This window comes from Natrix helvetica (genome assembly GCF_964273705.1).
Source record: "Natrix helvetica genome assembly, chromosome: 3".
Classification (NCBI taxonomy): Eukaryota; Metazoa; Chordata; class Lepidosauria; order Squamata; family Natricidae; genus Natrix; species Natrix helvetica.
The window spans coordinates 144453252-144468020 of NC_138549.1; the positions used below are offsets into that span (position 1 = coordinate 144453252).

The 14769-nt window shown below is 42.7% G+C and overlaps 1 protein-coding gene across 6 annotated transcripts in view; it reads right to left on the minus strand.

The window, feature by feature from the left end:
• Positions 1-666: 666 nt before the first annotated feature.
• Positions 667-14769, minus strand: part of DLGAP4 (DLG associated protein 4) — a 328200-nt gene continuing 314097 nt past the window's right edge. For 5 of the 6 annotated variants that reach the window (XM_081947859.1, XM_081947861.1, XM_081947858.1 and 2 more), the window contains 5 exons: positions 13602-13693; positions 12719-13128; positions 11615-11706; positions 9449-9601; positions 679-2681 (listed from right to left, as the gene is read on the minus strand). In XM_081947859.1, coding sequence (XP_081803985.1) covers positions 2463-2681; positions 9449-9601; positions 11615-11706; positions 12719-13128; positions 13602-13693 — 966 coding nt within the window. In that variant the 3' untranslated portion in view covers positions 679-2462. Of the gene's footprint in view, positions 2682-9448; positions 9602-11614; positions 11707-12718; positions 13129-13601; positions 13694-14769 lie in introns of all 6 variants that reach the window. The other variant, XM_081947857.1, reaches the window with a different exon arrangement.

The following is a 14769-nucleotide window of genomic DNA, read 5'->3' on the forward strand; positions in this document are numbered from 1 at the left end:
AAAATGCTGGAGGCATGCTGAAGACAAGTCCTTGTGTTCAGGACCCAAGTGTTTTTCAGGACTGTTTCAGAACCCATGATCTTTACTATTTTTATTGCAACACACTAATGATGCCAATTCACACGGGTACACATCAGCTAAAAATGCCCCTTTGTAAATACACCTAAGATGTAAAATGGACAAATATATTCCGTGTATATAGCATGTAAGTACATACACCAGAGAAAAGCATGTCTATCTTTTTTCCCTAGGTAGTTGTGTAATTGTGGAAGCAAACACTTCTTTAGAACTGGGAGGCCTGTTTTGCTGAATTACATACATTTAAAGATTTAATCCCACTGATAAACTGCACGCTGAAACATATACCACTGAAACGGAGTCCATCAAACACCTGCCCTAATTACTGCCATAGCTGCTGCATTTGGAAATGCAAGTAAAAAAAGTCACATTCCAAGCGTTTCAAATTTTAATAGGAAGAACTGTGAAAGTCAGCCACTTGTTTCAAAAGTTGATCAAGCACCCTCCAGCATCAAAGTAAAGTTATTGGAGAGGGAGAGGAAAATAGAATAAATCAAGTCTCTTTTGAAGCCATACTCTATATCAGGGGTGTCCAAACTTGGGAACTTTAAGACTTGTGGACTTCAACTCCCAGAATTCCCCAGCCAGCCATGCTGGCTGGGGAATTCTGGGAGTTGAAGTCCACAAGTCTTAAAGTTCCCAAGTTTGGACACCCCTGCTCTATATGGTCAAGCTTTCACAGATTACAAAATTGTACATTAAGTGGGCAGATAAGAATCTAACACTTCCTATGCATAGACACCATATACAGCATTCACTGACATGATTTTCATTAATGTACCAGTAAAAAAAATTCTTTTGGGTTCTGGTCACCTAAGGCTATTCATCGAATACCTTTTCCCAAGTCTCCCAAAATACAGTGCACAGCTTTCTGAGAAGTGTAGAAGTGGAAAGCAGAGTGGCGTGGAGAGCAGAGGAGAAACTTAGATTTGGCTGTTTGATTCCTGTCTTCATTGATTAGTTCAAAATAGTGTGCAGAGGGAAAGAGAAAGGTCAAATGAAATTTCATGATGGTTCCTTCAAAAATATGAGACAGAAGGGGCCCGAATGGCTGACAGAATATGCAGGGTATATATTTTTGCACGCACTTTTACATACATCTAGCTATAGTACATGTAAAAATATATGCTATACATACACCCATCCTCTTGGAGGTGCTTTTTTTTAAAGACACCATCTGAATGTGTACATGTGTGATTAGCTATGTATGCATCGGTATGTATTAAATTTACAAATCCTACTAAGTGTATTATGTGCATATGTACACATACATACATACAGGCAGGCAACTTGCCAACCATCTAATATCTACCTCATTTTTTTTTCAGTACAAAAACCATTGTCTTTCACCATAGAACATATTAAGTACAACTTTGAAATAGTTTTCCCCCACCCTTTGTATAGCAGCTGGTTTCTTATACATTGATCCTGGCACACAAAATCACATACAAAAGGGAAGTGTGCAGGAAAAAAAAGAAACGTGTGTGCGGCAACATGTGAATCCACCTTGCTGTGTTTCTTTCAGGTGCCATGGATGGGAAATCCTCCTTTTGCAGCACTATTCATGGGAGTGTGCAGACAAAACGCTTCTCTTATTGCACTTTTTTTTTTTTTTTGCTTCCAGGCTATTACAACAAAACACACTGTTTATATCTCACAGAATGTGCCCTCTGTTTACATCATTGGACTACAAGATATATTAACCCTAAAGCCTTACTGCCTCCCCCAACCCAACCCAGCCCTGGCCACCCACTCCCACATCCCATCTACAAAGGAAATAATATGTAACAAAACTGAAGGCTTCTCACTAGCAGAGTGCAAGAGGACACACTGAACAGTGTTTTCTTCTGCAGCACTGTAGAAGTGTTTAGTTCTAACACAGTAAATGATGCCATGCAGAGAAAAGGATGGCAAAGAGGAGAACTACTATAAAATACAAGAAAAACAGTGAGGGTGAAGAGAGAGAGATTCTCTGGGGGGTAGAAGACAGAACAAATAGCCAAAGGATTTGGGGTGGGGGAAGCACAGCATGGCAAGTGCTGAAGGCGGGCAGGGGGGGGGGAGTTTGTTTCAATTTAGTCCATTTCATGTAAACAAGCTAATAAGTCTCCTCAGATTGACAAGTAAAAAGGTTGCAGTTCCAAGTGTAAAGGACTGTGTTTCCAAGAGTTTGTTCAGCCACACACCACAGCCAGCGTGAAAAATGGGGAGGAGAAAAACCGAAGCTTAGAACCAGGAAAGGCCTAATTGGGAGCCCTTGGCAGGGTTGGCTCTGGTGTCTCTCTAGACCAAAGAAATCACACTACTGTTCAGTGAACCCATTTTTTTTCTTTTCCTCTTTTAATGGTGTGAAAAAAAAAGTGTTTTCTTCCTCTTCCCTTTGCTCAAAGACGGGTCTGTGCCTCAGGAACGTAGATTTCAATGCTGTCCGCACTCTCAGTGGCAGAGTTCTGTCGAACGGAGGCAGCGCGCTTGGCTGCCATGAGGCGTTTGCGAGCTTCCTGGCGCTGCTTGTCCACCGAGTCGGATGCCTTATCCCGATTTAGCTGAGATTTCGGTTTAGCTGGCTTCTTTGGAACAGGAGGGGGTGGTTTCTTTTCTTCCTTTAGGGAGGAATAATAGCAAAAATGTAGAAAAACAGAATCCATAACTCTCGATATTATACAGCACAGACAGAAGTTCATTTTCAAAAATGAAGTACAGCTGCTAAGTACACCCATGTATCAAAAATCCCATTCCTTCCTCCTTTATTTTAGAGGTAGTTCTCGATTTATGACCACAATTGGGAACAGAATTTCCACTGCTTAGCAGGGTGGTTGTTAAGTAAATGGGCACCCGATTTATGATTTTTTTTGTCACGGTTGTTAAGTGAACCACGGCACATGGTCATTAAGCAAATCTGGTTTCTCCCATTGACTTTGCTTGTCAGAAGAAGCCAGCTGGGAAGGTTGCAAATAGTGATCACATGACCCCCCTCCCCCCCTCCATACTGCAACATGTGTTATAAACACATGCCAGTTGCCAAGTACCCAAATTTTGATCACATGATCCTAGGGAAACTACGATGGTCTTAAGCATGAGGACTCGTCAGAAGTCATTTTTTTCAGTATCATTGTAACTTTAAATAATTGCTAAACAAATAGTTATAGGTCGAAGATTACCTGTATTTCTTTTCCCCTTACACCAGTGGTTCTCAACCTTCCCAATGCTGCGACCCTTTAATACAGTTCCTCATGTTGTGGTGACCCCCAACCATAAAATTTTTTTCATTGCTACTCTATAACTGTACTTTTGCTGCTGTTATGAATTGTAATGTAGATATTGATATTGGAAGACAGCTATCATATCACCCTTAACTCCTTCTTTTCATTCAACCAGACATACCCAGTTCCTGCAACTGTTCTTCATATGTTTGAGCTTCCAGTCCCCTAATCCTCTTGGTTGCTCTTCTTTGCACTTTTTCTAGACTAGAGTCTCCACATCTTTTATATAGAGGCAGCCAACATCTTGTCTGCTCCTAAATTTTGGGTCTGAAAAGAATCACACCCTGGAGGCTGGACAACCTCGGCTGCTATACAATCATACACACACATATACAGAGACACACAGTGGCTTTATTCCCACAGCCTCCTTAACTAAGTTGCCTGCAGCTGCATTCACAAACTTGCTTACCCTGCCTGGATGGATCTTCAACCTGGTTTGGGGTTGTTTGCAGGAGTGCTCTTAACCTTGGTGGTGGTGGTAAGCTTAACCTTAATTTATTGGGCAAACGTCGTGCATTGTTTATTTTTAATTTTTTTAAAAAAGTTTTTATTTTCTCTTTCAGGTCCATCCACAAATATACACTCTTATAATTACCATTAATTATATCATTATCATTAATCATTTATAGTTATTTTCTTACAAATATATAGAATACAGTTTGGGTCACTTTCTTGCCACCCCAGTTTATTTTGCAACAACCTTGCTCCTTCTATCTTCTCTACCTCCCTTCTCTGCCTTCTTCTCTCCTCTTCTCCTTCATCCCTTCTTCTTCCCCTCTCCTCCTCTCCTCTTCTCCTCCTTCTTATCCTCTCCCCTATTCTTACTTCCCCTCCTTTGCTTCCTCTGCTTTACCCTTTCTTCCTTTCCTTCCTCCTCCATTCTTCTTCCCCTCTCTTTCCTCCCCTCCTCCTCTTATCTCCTCCTTCTTACCCTCTCTCCTACTCTTGATTCCCCTCCTTTGCTTCCTCGCTTTACCCTTTCTTCCTTTCCCTCCTCATCTTTCTCCTTTCCATTGTTGCCCTTGCTTATTTACTTTCTCTGATGGGTTCTCAGGGTGGCATTTCAGGGAACCCAACTTTATATTTTCATACATATCATTTTCTCTGTTACATTTTATTTCTAACAATAATTCCACTTGTATCATTTTTTAAATTGTTATCTTGCATTGCATTTTATTTTTGCTTTTTTCCTTTATTCATGGTTTATGGTACTTTTAGCAAGCAGATTTTCATTGTGTGAATGGGGCCAATTCGGGCTCCTGAGCTTGGCTCTTGATGACAGGTCTGGTTGTGGATTTAGATATAGTTAAAAGTACCTGGCAGCGGCGTGGAAAACATAGCCACGCGCACGCCCCACACAATTACAGGCCGGAGCAGGACCTAAGCCCCTTCCTCCCTCGCAGGAACACTTTCCCGCCATTCCGAAGTCTCCGAGGCTAATTGTATGGGGTGTGCGCGTGCACCTATGCTTTTTATGGTGCGGAGTCGTGGCAACGTGCTGCGCGGCCATTCCGGAGCCCATCCGCAGGGATTTCAAGGAACGTGAGGTGGAGTCTAAACTTTAGAGTTGTGCTGGTCTCAGCGACCCCTGTGAAACGGTCGTTCGACCCCAAAAGGGGTCGTGACCCACAGGTTGAGAACCACTACCTTACACCCTTGGTGAGTTTTCATATACCAAATGTCAACTAAGGAATGCAAACTATTATTTAAAAAGCTAACAGTTTTGCTTCCTCCATAATTTAAATCCACTTTGCGTGACTATATTTTAATCTAAAATTGCTTTCAACAATTATAAGGTGAGAAATATTTTTTAAGGCAAAAATAGAACAAATTTGTCAAAACACCATCACTATTAAATTAATTTAAGGCAATAAAATTCAGGCTGTATTGAACCAAATTTGAAATAAAATAACTATCTTAAAGCTCCAGTTACATTATTCAAAATGTCAGAATCAGGATATAACTGTGATAGTGAACTTATGGTTCGCCTGCCCAACAATCAGCTGGCCACCGTCCATGCATACACCGGTTTTCGGCACTGCCGCACACCCAAAGGACAGCTGACTGTTGCGTGCACATGTGCACCAGAAACCTGGAAGACAAACAGGCAAGGCCACATGTGCCAGGTGACATGGGCACAAGTGGCCTTGCCTATTTGTCTTCCAGGTTTCTGGCACGCATGTGCATGCGACAGTCAGCTGTCCTTTGTGTGTGTGGCAGTGCTACAAACTGGTGTATGCATGGACGGCGGCCAGCTGATTGTTGGGCACACATGCGCACCAGAACTCAGAAGTTCAGCTTCTCCAGAGCACGATCCCTTCATGAACGTGGCAGTGCCAAAAGCCAGCCTGCGCATATGCGCCAGCCAGCTGATCAGGTGAATATGCACGCTAGAACCTGGAAGTTCAGCTCTTCTGGAGCACAGCCCTGATGAGCGCACATGCACAATGTTTCCGTGTGACCTTTTTGGCACTTGGTGCTGATTGAAATATGATTCAAAGGGAATCTTACCCTAGCCCTAGCCTTGACAAGGAGTTATGGATAGTTCATATGCTGCATTATCTTTGAGTACAGATATACAGACTTAGGAACAAAATCAACAGTTTTTAGAAGTAACTCCTCCATATCAGAAGGGTTGCAAAATGCCATGGCTTTGGGGCATGGCTTCTGGACAAAAGAAAAGTTTATTTTGGACTGCACCATTCCCAAGATACCTTGAGTTGCTTCTAAGTCAGGAAGGTTATTGGCGAAAAGAAGGGTTCTGGGCAGTCTGGATGGGAATGGAATATTCAAAACTTCTCTGGAATATTCTGTCCCCCAAATGGAGAGCTTTACACATCTGTACCTTTAACTTTCTTTGCTAGATTTAAAATTGCAATCAGGACTATCCACAGCGGAGTAAAAAAAAAAATCAAGGTAGTGATTCTAACCATGTGTTCATATATCACCTTGAATCCATTTTCCAAAATAAACTACTTTGACAATTTCAATTAAATCAGATGGAAGAGTTTTACACTCAGGAAACACATCAAACTATTTACAATATGCAACATGAGTACACGAAGAGTAATTAAACCAAATTTGCTTCAAGATTTGCAAACTATCAGAACTGTTTACACCTTTTTGGATACATTAATAAGCTAATGTTGAAGGAATAATGGAAGTGCTTCACATTTTATGTTAAACATTGTGAATAATCAAAACAATGTAAGCGTATAAAGAAAACTTGTCAATTTCAAGTATAAATTAACATCTGTGTGGCTTCTTCTGTAGGCAACAAGAAACTTGCTAAAAGACAGTAGTGCAGTAAGTTATTTTGAACAATTATTGCTGGCTTTTGAAAGAACTTCACAAGCTTTCAGTCCAGACAGTGCACAATTTGAACTGTGTTGGTATGAAAACCTAAGTAGGACCAGATATGATTAGTATTTAGGTAGGAGGTCTCCAAGAAATACTAGATATGTAGGCTGAGTTGAGAGTTGATCATACCTTTGCACTATTGCCAAAAACCCCATGGCTATGTCCATGAAGTCAACTGCAGTCAAGCTTGATTTGAAGGTGTATATATTTCCATTAAGTTCTAAACTGCTTAAAATCAAGTGCCTATTTTTGCTCCTGAATTAACCTGTCAGGGTTCTGAGTTCATCTCTGGAAAGACTCCTTCTCTATCCAATGTAAAGCAAATTTTGTATGGAATTGCTATTATAGAGATGTTTGCCTTGTCCCAATAGGTGAAATGCTACCGGTTCGGACTGGTTCGCCCAAACCAGTAGTAAAAAATGCTACCGGTTTGCCCGGTACAGGTGATTGTTGCACATCTGATTGTCGGAACCACCAGTTCGCCTGAACCGGTACCATTTTTTAACTACCTGTTCAGGTGAATGGCGCGCATATGCATGAAGCAAACTGGTGACGAAGCGAACCAGTAGCAGACTTCGGAGCATTTCACCCCTGCCCAATATGCTATTTTCTCAGTAACAACTGGGGTTTTTACTCCTATAATCTTTTAAACATACAATCATTTTAACAAGTTGTAAAATATCCAAGTATATAGATATTTGTACAGGATATCTGGAAGCATGGCAGTATAGGTAGTCCTTGACATATGACCACAATTGATTCCCATATTTCCATTTTGCTCAATTTCAAACCTTTCTTACCATGGTTGTTGAGTGAAACAATGCAGTTGTTAAGTAACATGGTGGTTAAGTGAATCTGCCTTCCCTATTAACATATGTTTGTGAGAAGATCACAAAAGTGATCACATGACCCCATTGCAATTGCCTTAAGTACATGCAGTTGCCAAATGTCTGAATTTTGATCACGCGCCCATGGTTTTAAGTGTGAAAAACAGTCACTTTTTTCAATGCTATTATAACTTCAAATGGTCCATAAAATGAATGGTTGTAAGATGAGGGCAGCCTGTAATCTTTTAAATTAAAATTAATTACATGAAGGACAACATCAAGCATGCATACCTCAATAAATTTCACCAGACAACTAATCCTTATTTCCTAATTTGCATTTAGGATAAAGCAGCGGTTCTCAAATAGTGGGGCGCGCCCCCCTGGGGGGGCGCGAGGCTCCATAAAGGGGGGCGCGAAGGCTCCCTTTCCATCTGGGTGCAACGGCGGCGAAGGCGTGGGCGAGGCATAATATATCCCGCCTGGAAGTGGCAGCACTTCGGACTGTGGATTTTCATTGGAGCCGCGGGCTGGAGCTGTGCAAGAAGCCTGCTCGGGCGGGGGTGGGAGGGAGGGAAGCATGGGACCGCCTGTCTTCGCCACCGCGTAGCTCGCCTCCCCGCCAGCAGCTCCACCGCCAGCATTCCGTCTGGAAGCAGAAGCGCAACAGCCGCTGTTGGGGAAGGGACAAAGGGGCGGCGGTCGCCCGATCTTGCCACCGCCACCCCTTCGCCCCTGGTAACGGCGACTGTTGTGCTGCTGCTTCCAGCTGGGATGCTGGAGGAGCTGCTGGCAGGGAGGGAGGGAAGAAGGGGAGGAGGGAGTAAGGATAGACAAGCAAGAGGGAAAGAGGAAAGAAAGCAGGAGGGCAGAAGGGAGGTGGAAGGAAGGAAAGAAAAGCAGACACGCCGGAGGGAAAGAGGAAAGAAGGCAAGCAGGCAGGAAGGAGGCAGAAGGAAGGAGGGAAGAATGGAACTGGAAGGGAGGCAGGGAAGGAGGGAGGGAGAAAGGAAGGATAGGAGGATAGGGAAAGAGGAAAGAAGGCAGGCAGGCAGAAGGGAGGGAGGTGCAAGGAAGGAAGAAAGCATAGATAAGCAGGAGGGAAAGAAGGCAGGCAGGCAGGGGGAAAGAGGAAGGAGGGAACTGGAAGGGAGGCAGGAAGGAAGGGAAGGAGGAAGGGAGGGTGGAAGGAAGGATAGACAAGTAAGAGGGAAAGAGGAAAGAAAGCATGTGACTACGGTGGGAGACGAGGAAAGACCGGTGTGCTATGTTATGCAGAGGTGTACTTATAACAATTTTATAGACAAATGATACTATTTACAGTCGCGCGCGGGGGGGGGGGAAATGTTTTCTTCTTCCTAGGGGGGGCATGACAGAAAATAATTGAGAAGCACTGGGATAAAGCAATGATGTTTAACAAGGACAAGAGACATTCTATATACCATATTTTTTGGTGTATAACATGCACTGGAGTATAAGGCACACCAAGATTTTGAAGAGATAAACTAAAAAAAAAACAGTTTTTGCACTCTGCAGGCCTCCCAAACCCTCTGTATGCCTCATTTTTTGTGAAAAATGGGGCATGCAGAGATTTTGAGAGGCCTGAAAAGTGCTCCTGGGGGCTGGGGGGGGGACAAAAATGAGCAAAATACGGCCCGTTTTTGCTTGTTTTTGCTCTCCTCAGCTTCCAGGAGCACTTTGCAGGCCTCTCAAACTCTCTGCATGCCCCATTTTTGTCAAGGGGGTGGGGTTTCAGGAGGCCAAAAATGCTGTATTCAGTGTATAAGACGCACCCAGATTTTCACCCTCTATTTTTGGGGTGGGGCGGGAAGGTGCATCTTATACTCCGAAATATATGGTAAATCCATAAAAACAACATAATGTACACTATAAGAGTTTGACTCTGGCATTCTTGATGCTTACCTTCTTCTCTAATGGCTCTATCACTTGCCAACCATTAGCTTTCAGGTGGTACAGCTCATCAAATTTCATGCTGATGTCTTCAATGGACAACTGTAAGAGATCCCAAAACCCAGCAAGGTCCTGTGCTGTGGGCCTAGGATTGGAATTGGGGTTCTGCAGTGAACAAATAAGGGAAATGAAGTTCTCCCAAAATGTTGCAGTTCATTTAGAATTTAAAAAAAAAACAATTGAACTTGATTCAAGAGGAATATGCCAATTGCATTGTAGCCTAGTCTGAACAAGAATCGAGGTCTATTCCTATGCCATCAAAGATAACTATTGAGAACACCAGATGTGGCAAAGACTCTAATACAATACTTGCCTTCAATTTTTTACCCCCAAGTCTTCAGGAGAATCAAAGGCAATCTTAGATTGTCACTTGGCATCTGGCAGGGGCATGAAGATAAATGCCCTATAGATGATCCCCAATCAATAACTATATATTTAAAAATTGTTCTCATCTGAGGGGGGCGGGGGAGGATAACGTTTCACAGCTTGGATATCAGAGGAAAAGGCTCCCTTCTTAAGATTCCATCAGATGGAATCCTTAGCAGATAGGACTTACAAATGGACGACTACAATGTGCTCCTCATGGGGCTCCCCTTGAACAATACCCAGAGATTTCAGTGGATGCAAAATGTAGCAGCCTCCAATATGATGGGTGGATGCAATTGGGGAGAGGTGGCCCATCAAAAGGTCTGGCCTCATGTTAAATATGGCGTGAAAGGTCAAAACCAGAGGCAAACTGGTAATCCATGCGGCTCACACAGCATAAGTGTGATGTGTGTCCTCCTAGGGGCATAACAACTGCCTGTATGGCTACGTTTTGCATCCACTGAAGCTTCTGGATACTCTTCAAGGAGAGCCCCATGTGGAGCACATCACTGTAGTCCATTTGGGAGGTGACCAGGGCATGAGTAACTGAGAGCAGAGCCTCACAATCCAGGAATGGGTGGAACTGGCGTGCTATACAACGTTGTACAAAAGCTCTCTTAGTCATAACTGCCACCTACTCCTCAAGCAATAATCATAAATCCAGAAGGACCCCCAGATTTGGCACTAGATCTACTTGGGGCAGTGCCACCCTGTCTGCACCAAAGATAGTAAGTCCCAGATCCAGAAGGTCCTAACACCCAAAGTCCATTCGGCCCCCTATCCTGTTCATGCCATAGAATATTCAAAGATGCAAGCAATGCCATTTCTGTCCCATGTTGAGTTACTGACTGAAAGGGGTTCAGATAGTTTGCTTCATCCAGATTTTGTTAAAGCTGCTGCACAACCTTCCCTGAAATAGGGAGGTTTTTGAGGAGAGATGAATCAATGCTTCCTTGGTTCATTCATCTAATTAGAATGACAAATTCATCACCATTAGAACCAATCCACATGTTCACCTGCCAGTCAGTCTTAGCCAATCAGAAGAGGCAGGAATCTAATGAGCTAGTAGCTGAGCTCACAGTCATAAGGATCCTATTCACTTCTTCATGCTCAGCCCAATAAACCATTCCCTATAACAGGGCAAGTTTTTGCCCCAGGCATATCCATAGGACCTGCACCAAAGCTAACTGGGAATGAATTCAAGTAATTTTGTCTGACATGCCCTGAAAATTTCTCTGCACAATCTTGTAGATGATTCTCTTGAGTTCTCTCCACCCAGAAGAGCTCAAGTCACCCGGAACAAGGCCACTGGGAAGCAATCCACAGATGCAACAAGAGCAGAGACATATTGTCTGCCCTGTTCAGTCGAGCATAGTCATTGTTGACCTACAATGGTGCTTTAGACATCTCTTCTCCCATTTTACCTTCCTTAGATGTTCCATAAACCATAGAAAATAGCAGGATCCATGGGAAGGGAGAAGTCACATGGACACACGCTGATTCAACTTCACAGCCACCTTCTTGTATCAAGTGGTAACTAAGGACTCAGTTGAACCATGAAACAGACCATCACAAGCAATCCCAGTTCCTTCTGGAACCCTTCTGGATCCATTCATTGCTGGGGGTGGACCAATTTACCTCACTCTGAATCCAATTAAATAACCACCCCAAAGTGGAGATGGGTGACATAAGACTATATGCCATGCTGGAGGGGCGAGTTTGATACAAATAACAAGAGATCCGCATACTCACCAAGTTTTGGTCACAGAGGCCACGGAATTGCTGGAATTTCTGTGACATTAGTAGTTGTGCACTGCCCACTGCACTGAGGACTTTGCCTAAGACTGAATATGACAGAAAGAAAAAAAAGCAGTCAAGCAAGATAAATAATTCAAAAACAGAAAATGCCAGGAGATTTAAGGATAAAAGAACCATTTTTGACCTTTAGGCATATTTATCTCTGCCCATCCCCCTTCCAAGAACAGAACTGTTTCACTCAGAGTCATTTAAGGCAAGCCATTACAAATGACTTCTGAGGGTTTTTTTGGGGGGGGGGGTGTCAGTGCATGTTTGGTTAGCCCATGTTCTTTCTACTGCCAACATCAATTGACTGTACAGAAATGGCAGGCAGCCACACTGCTGAATGACACTTTGTTTATGATAGAGGGCCAGTTAAGTCTTCAGGGGAGGCAGAAAAAGTTTATTTCCAATGCTATTTCACCCTCAACCCTTTTCAGAGTATTTGTGGCAACGAAGTAAACATTCAAGAATGCAACTTTCTAAGCACAGGTTTGTGACCCAGGACTTCTAATCATCATAGCTTTGTCAACTCTGATGGGTGGATAGAGCCCAATGGCCGATATTCTATAACAAGTGAATATTTTAAAAATTGGTTTGTTACCAAAAGGAGATTTAGAACTTCCTGGCCTTCTCTCTTCCTAACCACACTGAAAAATCTCAGGGAAAAAAGATTCCTATTTAAAATGCCACGTCCTGTACATTTAACTTTCTTCAGAATTATAGAGTACTGATGGCGCCATGGCAACTTTCTAAATGAGAGAAAGATGCCACATTTCTCTCCAGGGAATCAGTGAAAGCAAAGAAGTGGCACACCATATCAATTGGAACAACTATTTTCTTCCTTGACTATGGTTAATCACAATTGAAATCTGAAAAAAAGAGGAGGAATTAAGATGTGCAGAGTTCTGCTGTTTATCTGCACAATCCCTAGTGTATAGAAATAGCCCTCCTTCCAACAACTTGCTTTTGGGCCTAGCTCTGCACTCGAGGCATGGAAAGATTTCGCCCACTTTAAGCTTCAAATCTCACTAAAGCCAGGTTATCCTCCTTGCTCACCTTCTTCGGAGAGATTATTCTCTTTAGTCTCTTGGTCCATCTGTCGACACCACCCTTCCAACCTTTCCGTCTCTGCCTGCAGTAGCTTCTGAAACCAGTACCCATCCCTTCGGCAAGCTCCCGGCTGTGTTGGTTCTGATGGAGTGTTGGTAGATGTTTCAAGCCAAGGATCAGGAGGAGGGAGAGAGGAAGGCTCCAGGGCTGGGTCATTGCTATCTCCATAGGAGAGGTTTTTCTTGCTCTCAGAGGGCATGGCTGCTTGCCTTGTGTTAGCTTCAAGGTTGTTGGAGTTGTTGCAGGGGGAACAATCAGCAAGGTTTCTTTCAGATGATTTACAGGTGGAATTATTCAACTCTTGAGAGTCAGAATCTGTATCCTGTTTGTTGGACATGCTGTGAGAGTGGCTGTTGCTATAAAATGAAAGAGGGGCAAGAGACAAGTCAGGAAAAGCAGCCCTTACAGAGGGCTGGTTTTATTCCCCAGCACGCAGCGACAACCATATGTATTTGTTTACGCATCTGCAGCTGAACTGCATTTCCTTGCCCATCTTTCCCTGCACACAAATACACACACTATACATGCAGACAGACAAAATTATAAGGTTGCCTGCTTACTGCAGTAGGGCATCCAAACAAAAACTGGCACGCATCTGTAATTACATCTGCTGTTCTATTGTTCAGTTCAGACTCCCAATGATTCTCTTACATGACTAAGCCTCTTTGTTTTGGCGAGAGCACTTGCTGTTGAGTAAGGGTTTGGCGATCACCACTACCCAAACGGTGATTTGGAATAGGTAAAAAGAAACTAAACTATAAATTGAGAGATCGCAACTGCATGGTTTTTTTTTTTCCTTTAAAAAAAAAACCCTGTGACTTCCACTTACCGCCACTCGTCCTCTACCTGTACCCCGATGGACTGGAATTTGGTGGCTGATGGAGGGAGCTCCTCTTTTGCCACTGGTTGAAGGCAGTCAACCTTATTAACAAAAAGATACAAACAAAAAAAAACAAAAACACAAAAACTTGCTGCTAGAATTCACATTAGAAGGGGAGAGGCATGCATGCACACAAACACACACACACAGTGATCGTGCAGACACCACACACCAAAAGGCAGCAAAAGTTTTTTTTGTGTGTTAAGATCAGGAAGAATCTGCAATCAGAATGCCGAACATTGACTCAGAGTGGCTAAAAGTTCTAAATGGGGATGGGGAAAGAAGGAAAATTAGGTTTATGGCTCTGTAGCCAAAGTTACCCTGTCCTACTAAAAGATAACCTTAAAAGGCAGTTTTCATTCATTTTTTTGTTCTGTTTACTAGGTTAATTTTTAACTGAACAATTAGCTGCCTGTAATTCAAATTTCTGTCTTTAAAAGGTCAGACATACTGTCAAAGGTCAGATATACTGTTAAATAAAATAATCTAAAAGAAATTTTAGAGGTATGAGAACAGAAATGCAACCAAGGCCTGACTACTAACATATCTACAAAATTTATTTTAATATGATATGAATTTAGAATCAAGCTTTGCCATACATTAAGTCATGTAAAAAGGAAATACTTTCACCCAATTGCTGCCTAGATTGCTCAACAGACCTTAGTACGATTGGTTTAGAGACAAATTTATTGATGTTGCTTATAACTGATAATTTAATATATATTTTTTTAACTGTTACACATGCATGGGGGCAGAAACCCAAACTGAATCAGTCCTCTATTTGCATAATGAAAGCAAATGTCAAAAAAGCATCAAAAGCTTATGTAGATTTATTCAACAAAGCTTGTGGCCCTCCTTAAAGTCTTTTGATGAAGGCGTATCAAGTGCACCAAGGGCAGTGCAACTAATTCCAACATGCTACCACATTTTATTCAACATGGGAAGTCTTGAGTACTTCCTAACAGTGAGGACAATTAAGCAGTGGAACAGCTTGCCTTCAGAAACCGTGGGCGCTCCATCACTGAAGGCTTTTAAGAAGAGACTAGATAGTCACTTATCTGAAATAGTATAGGTTCTCCTGCTTGAGCAGAGGGCTGGACTAGAAGACCTCCAAGAT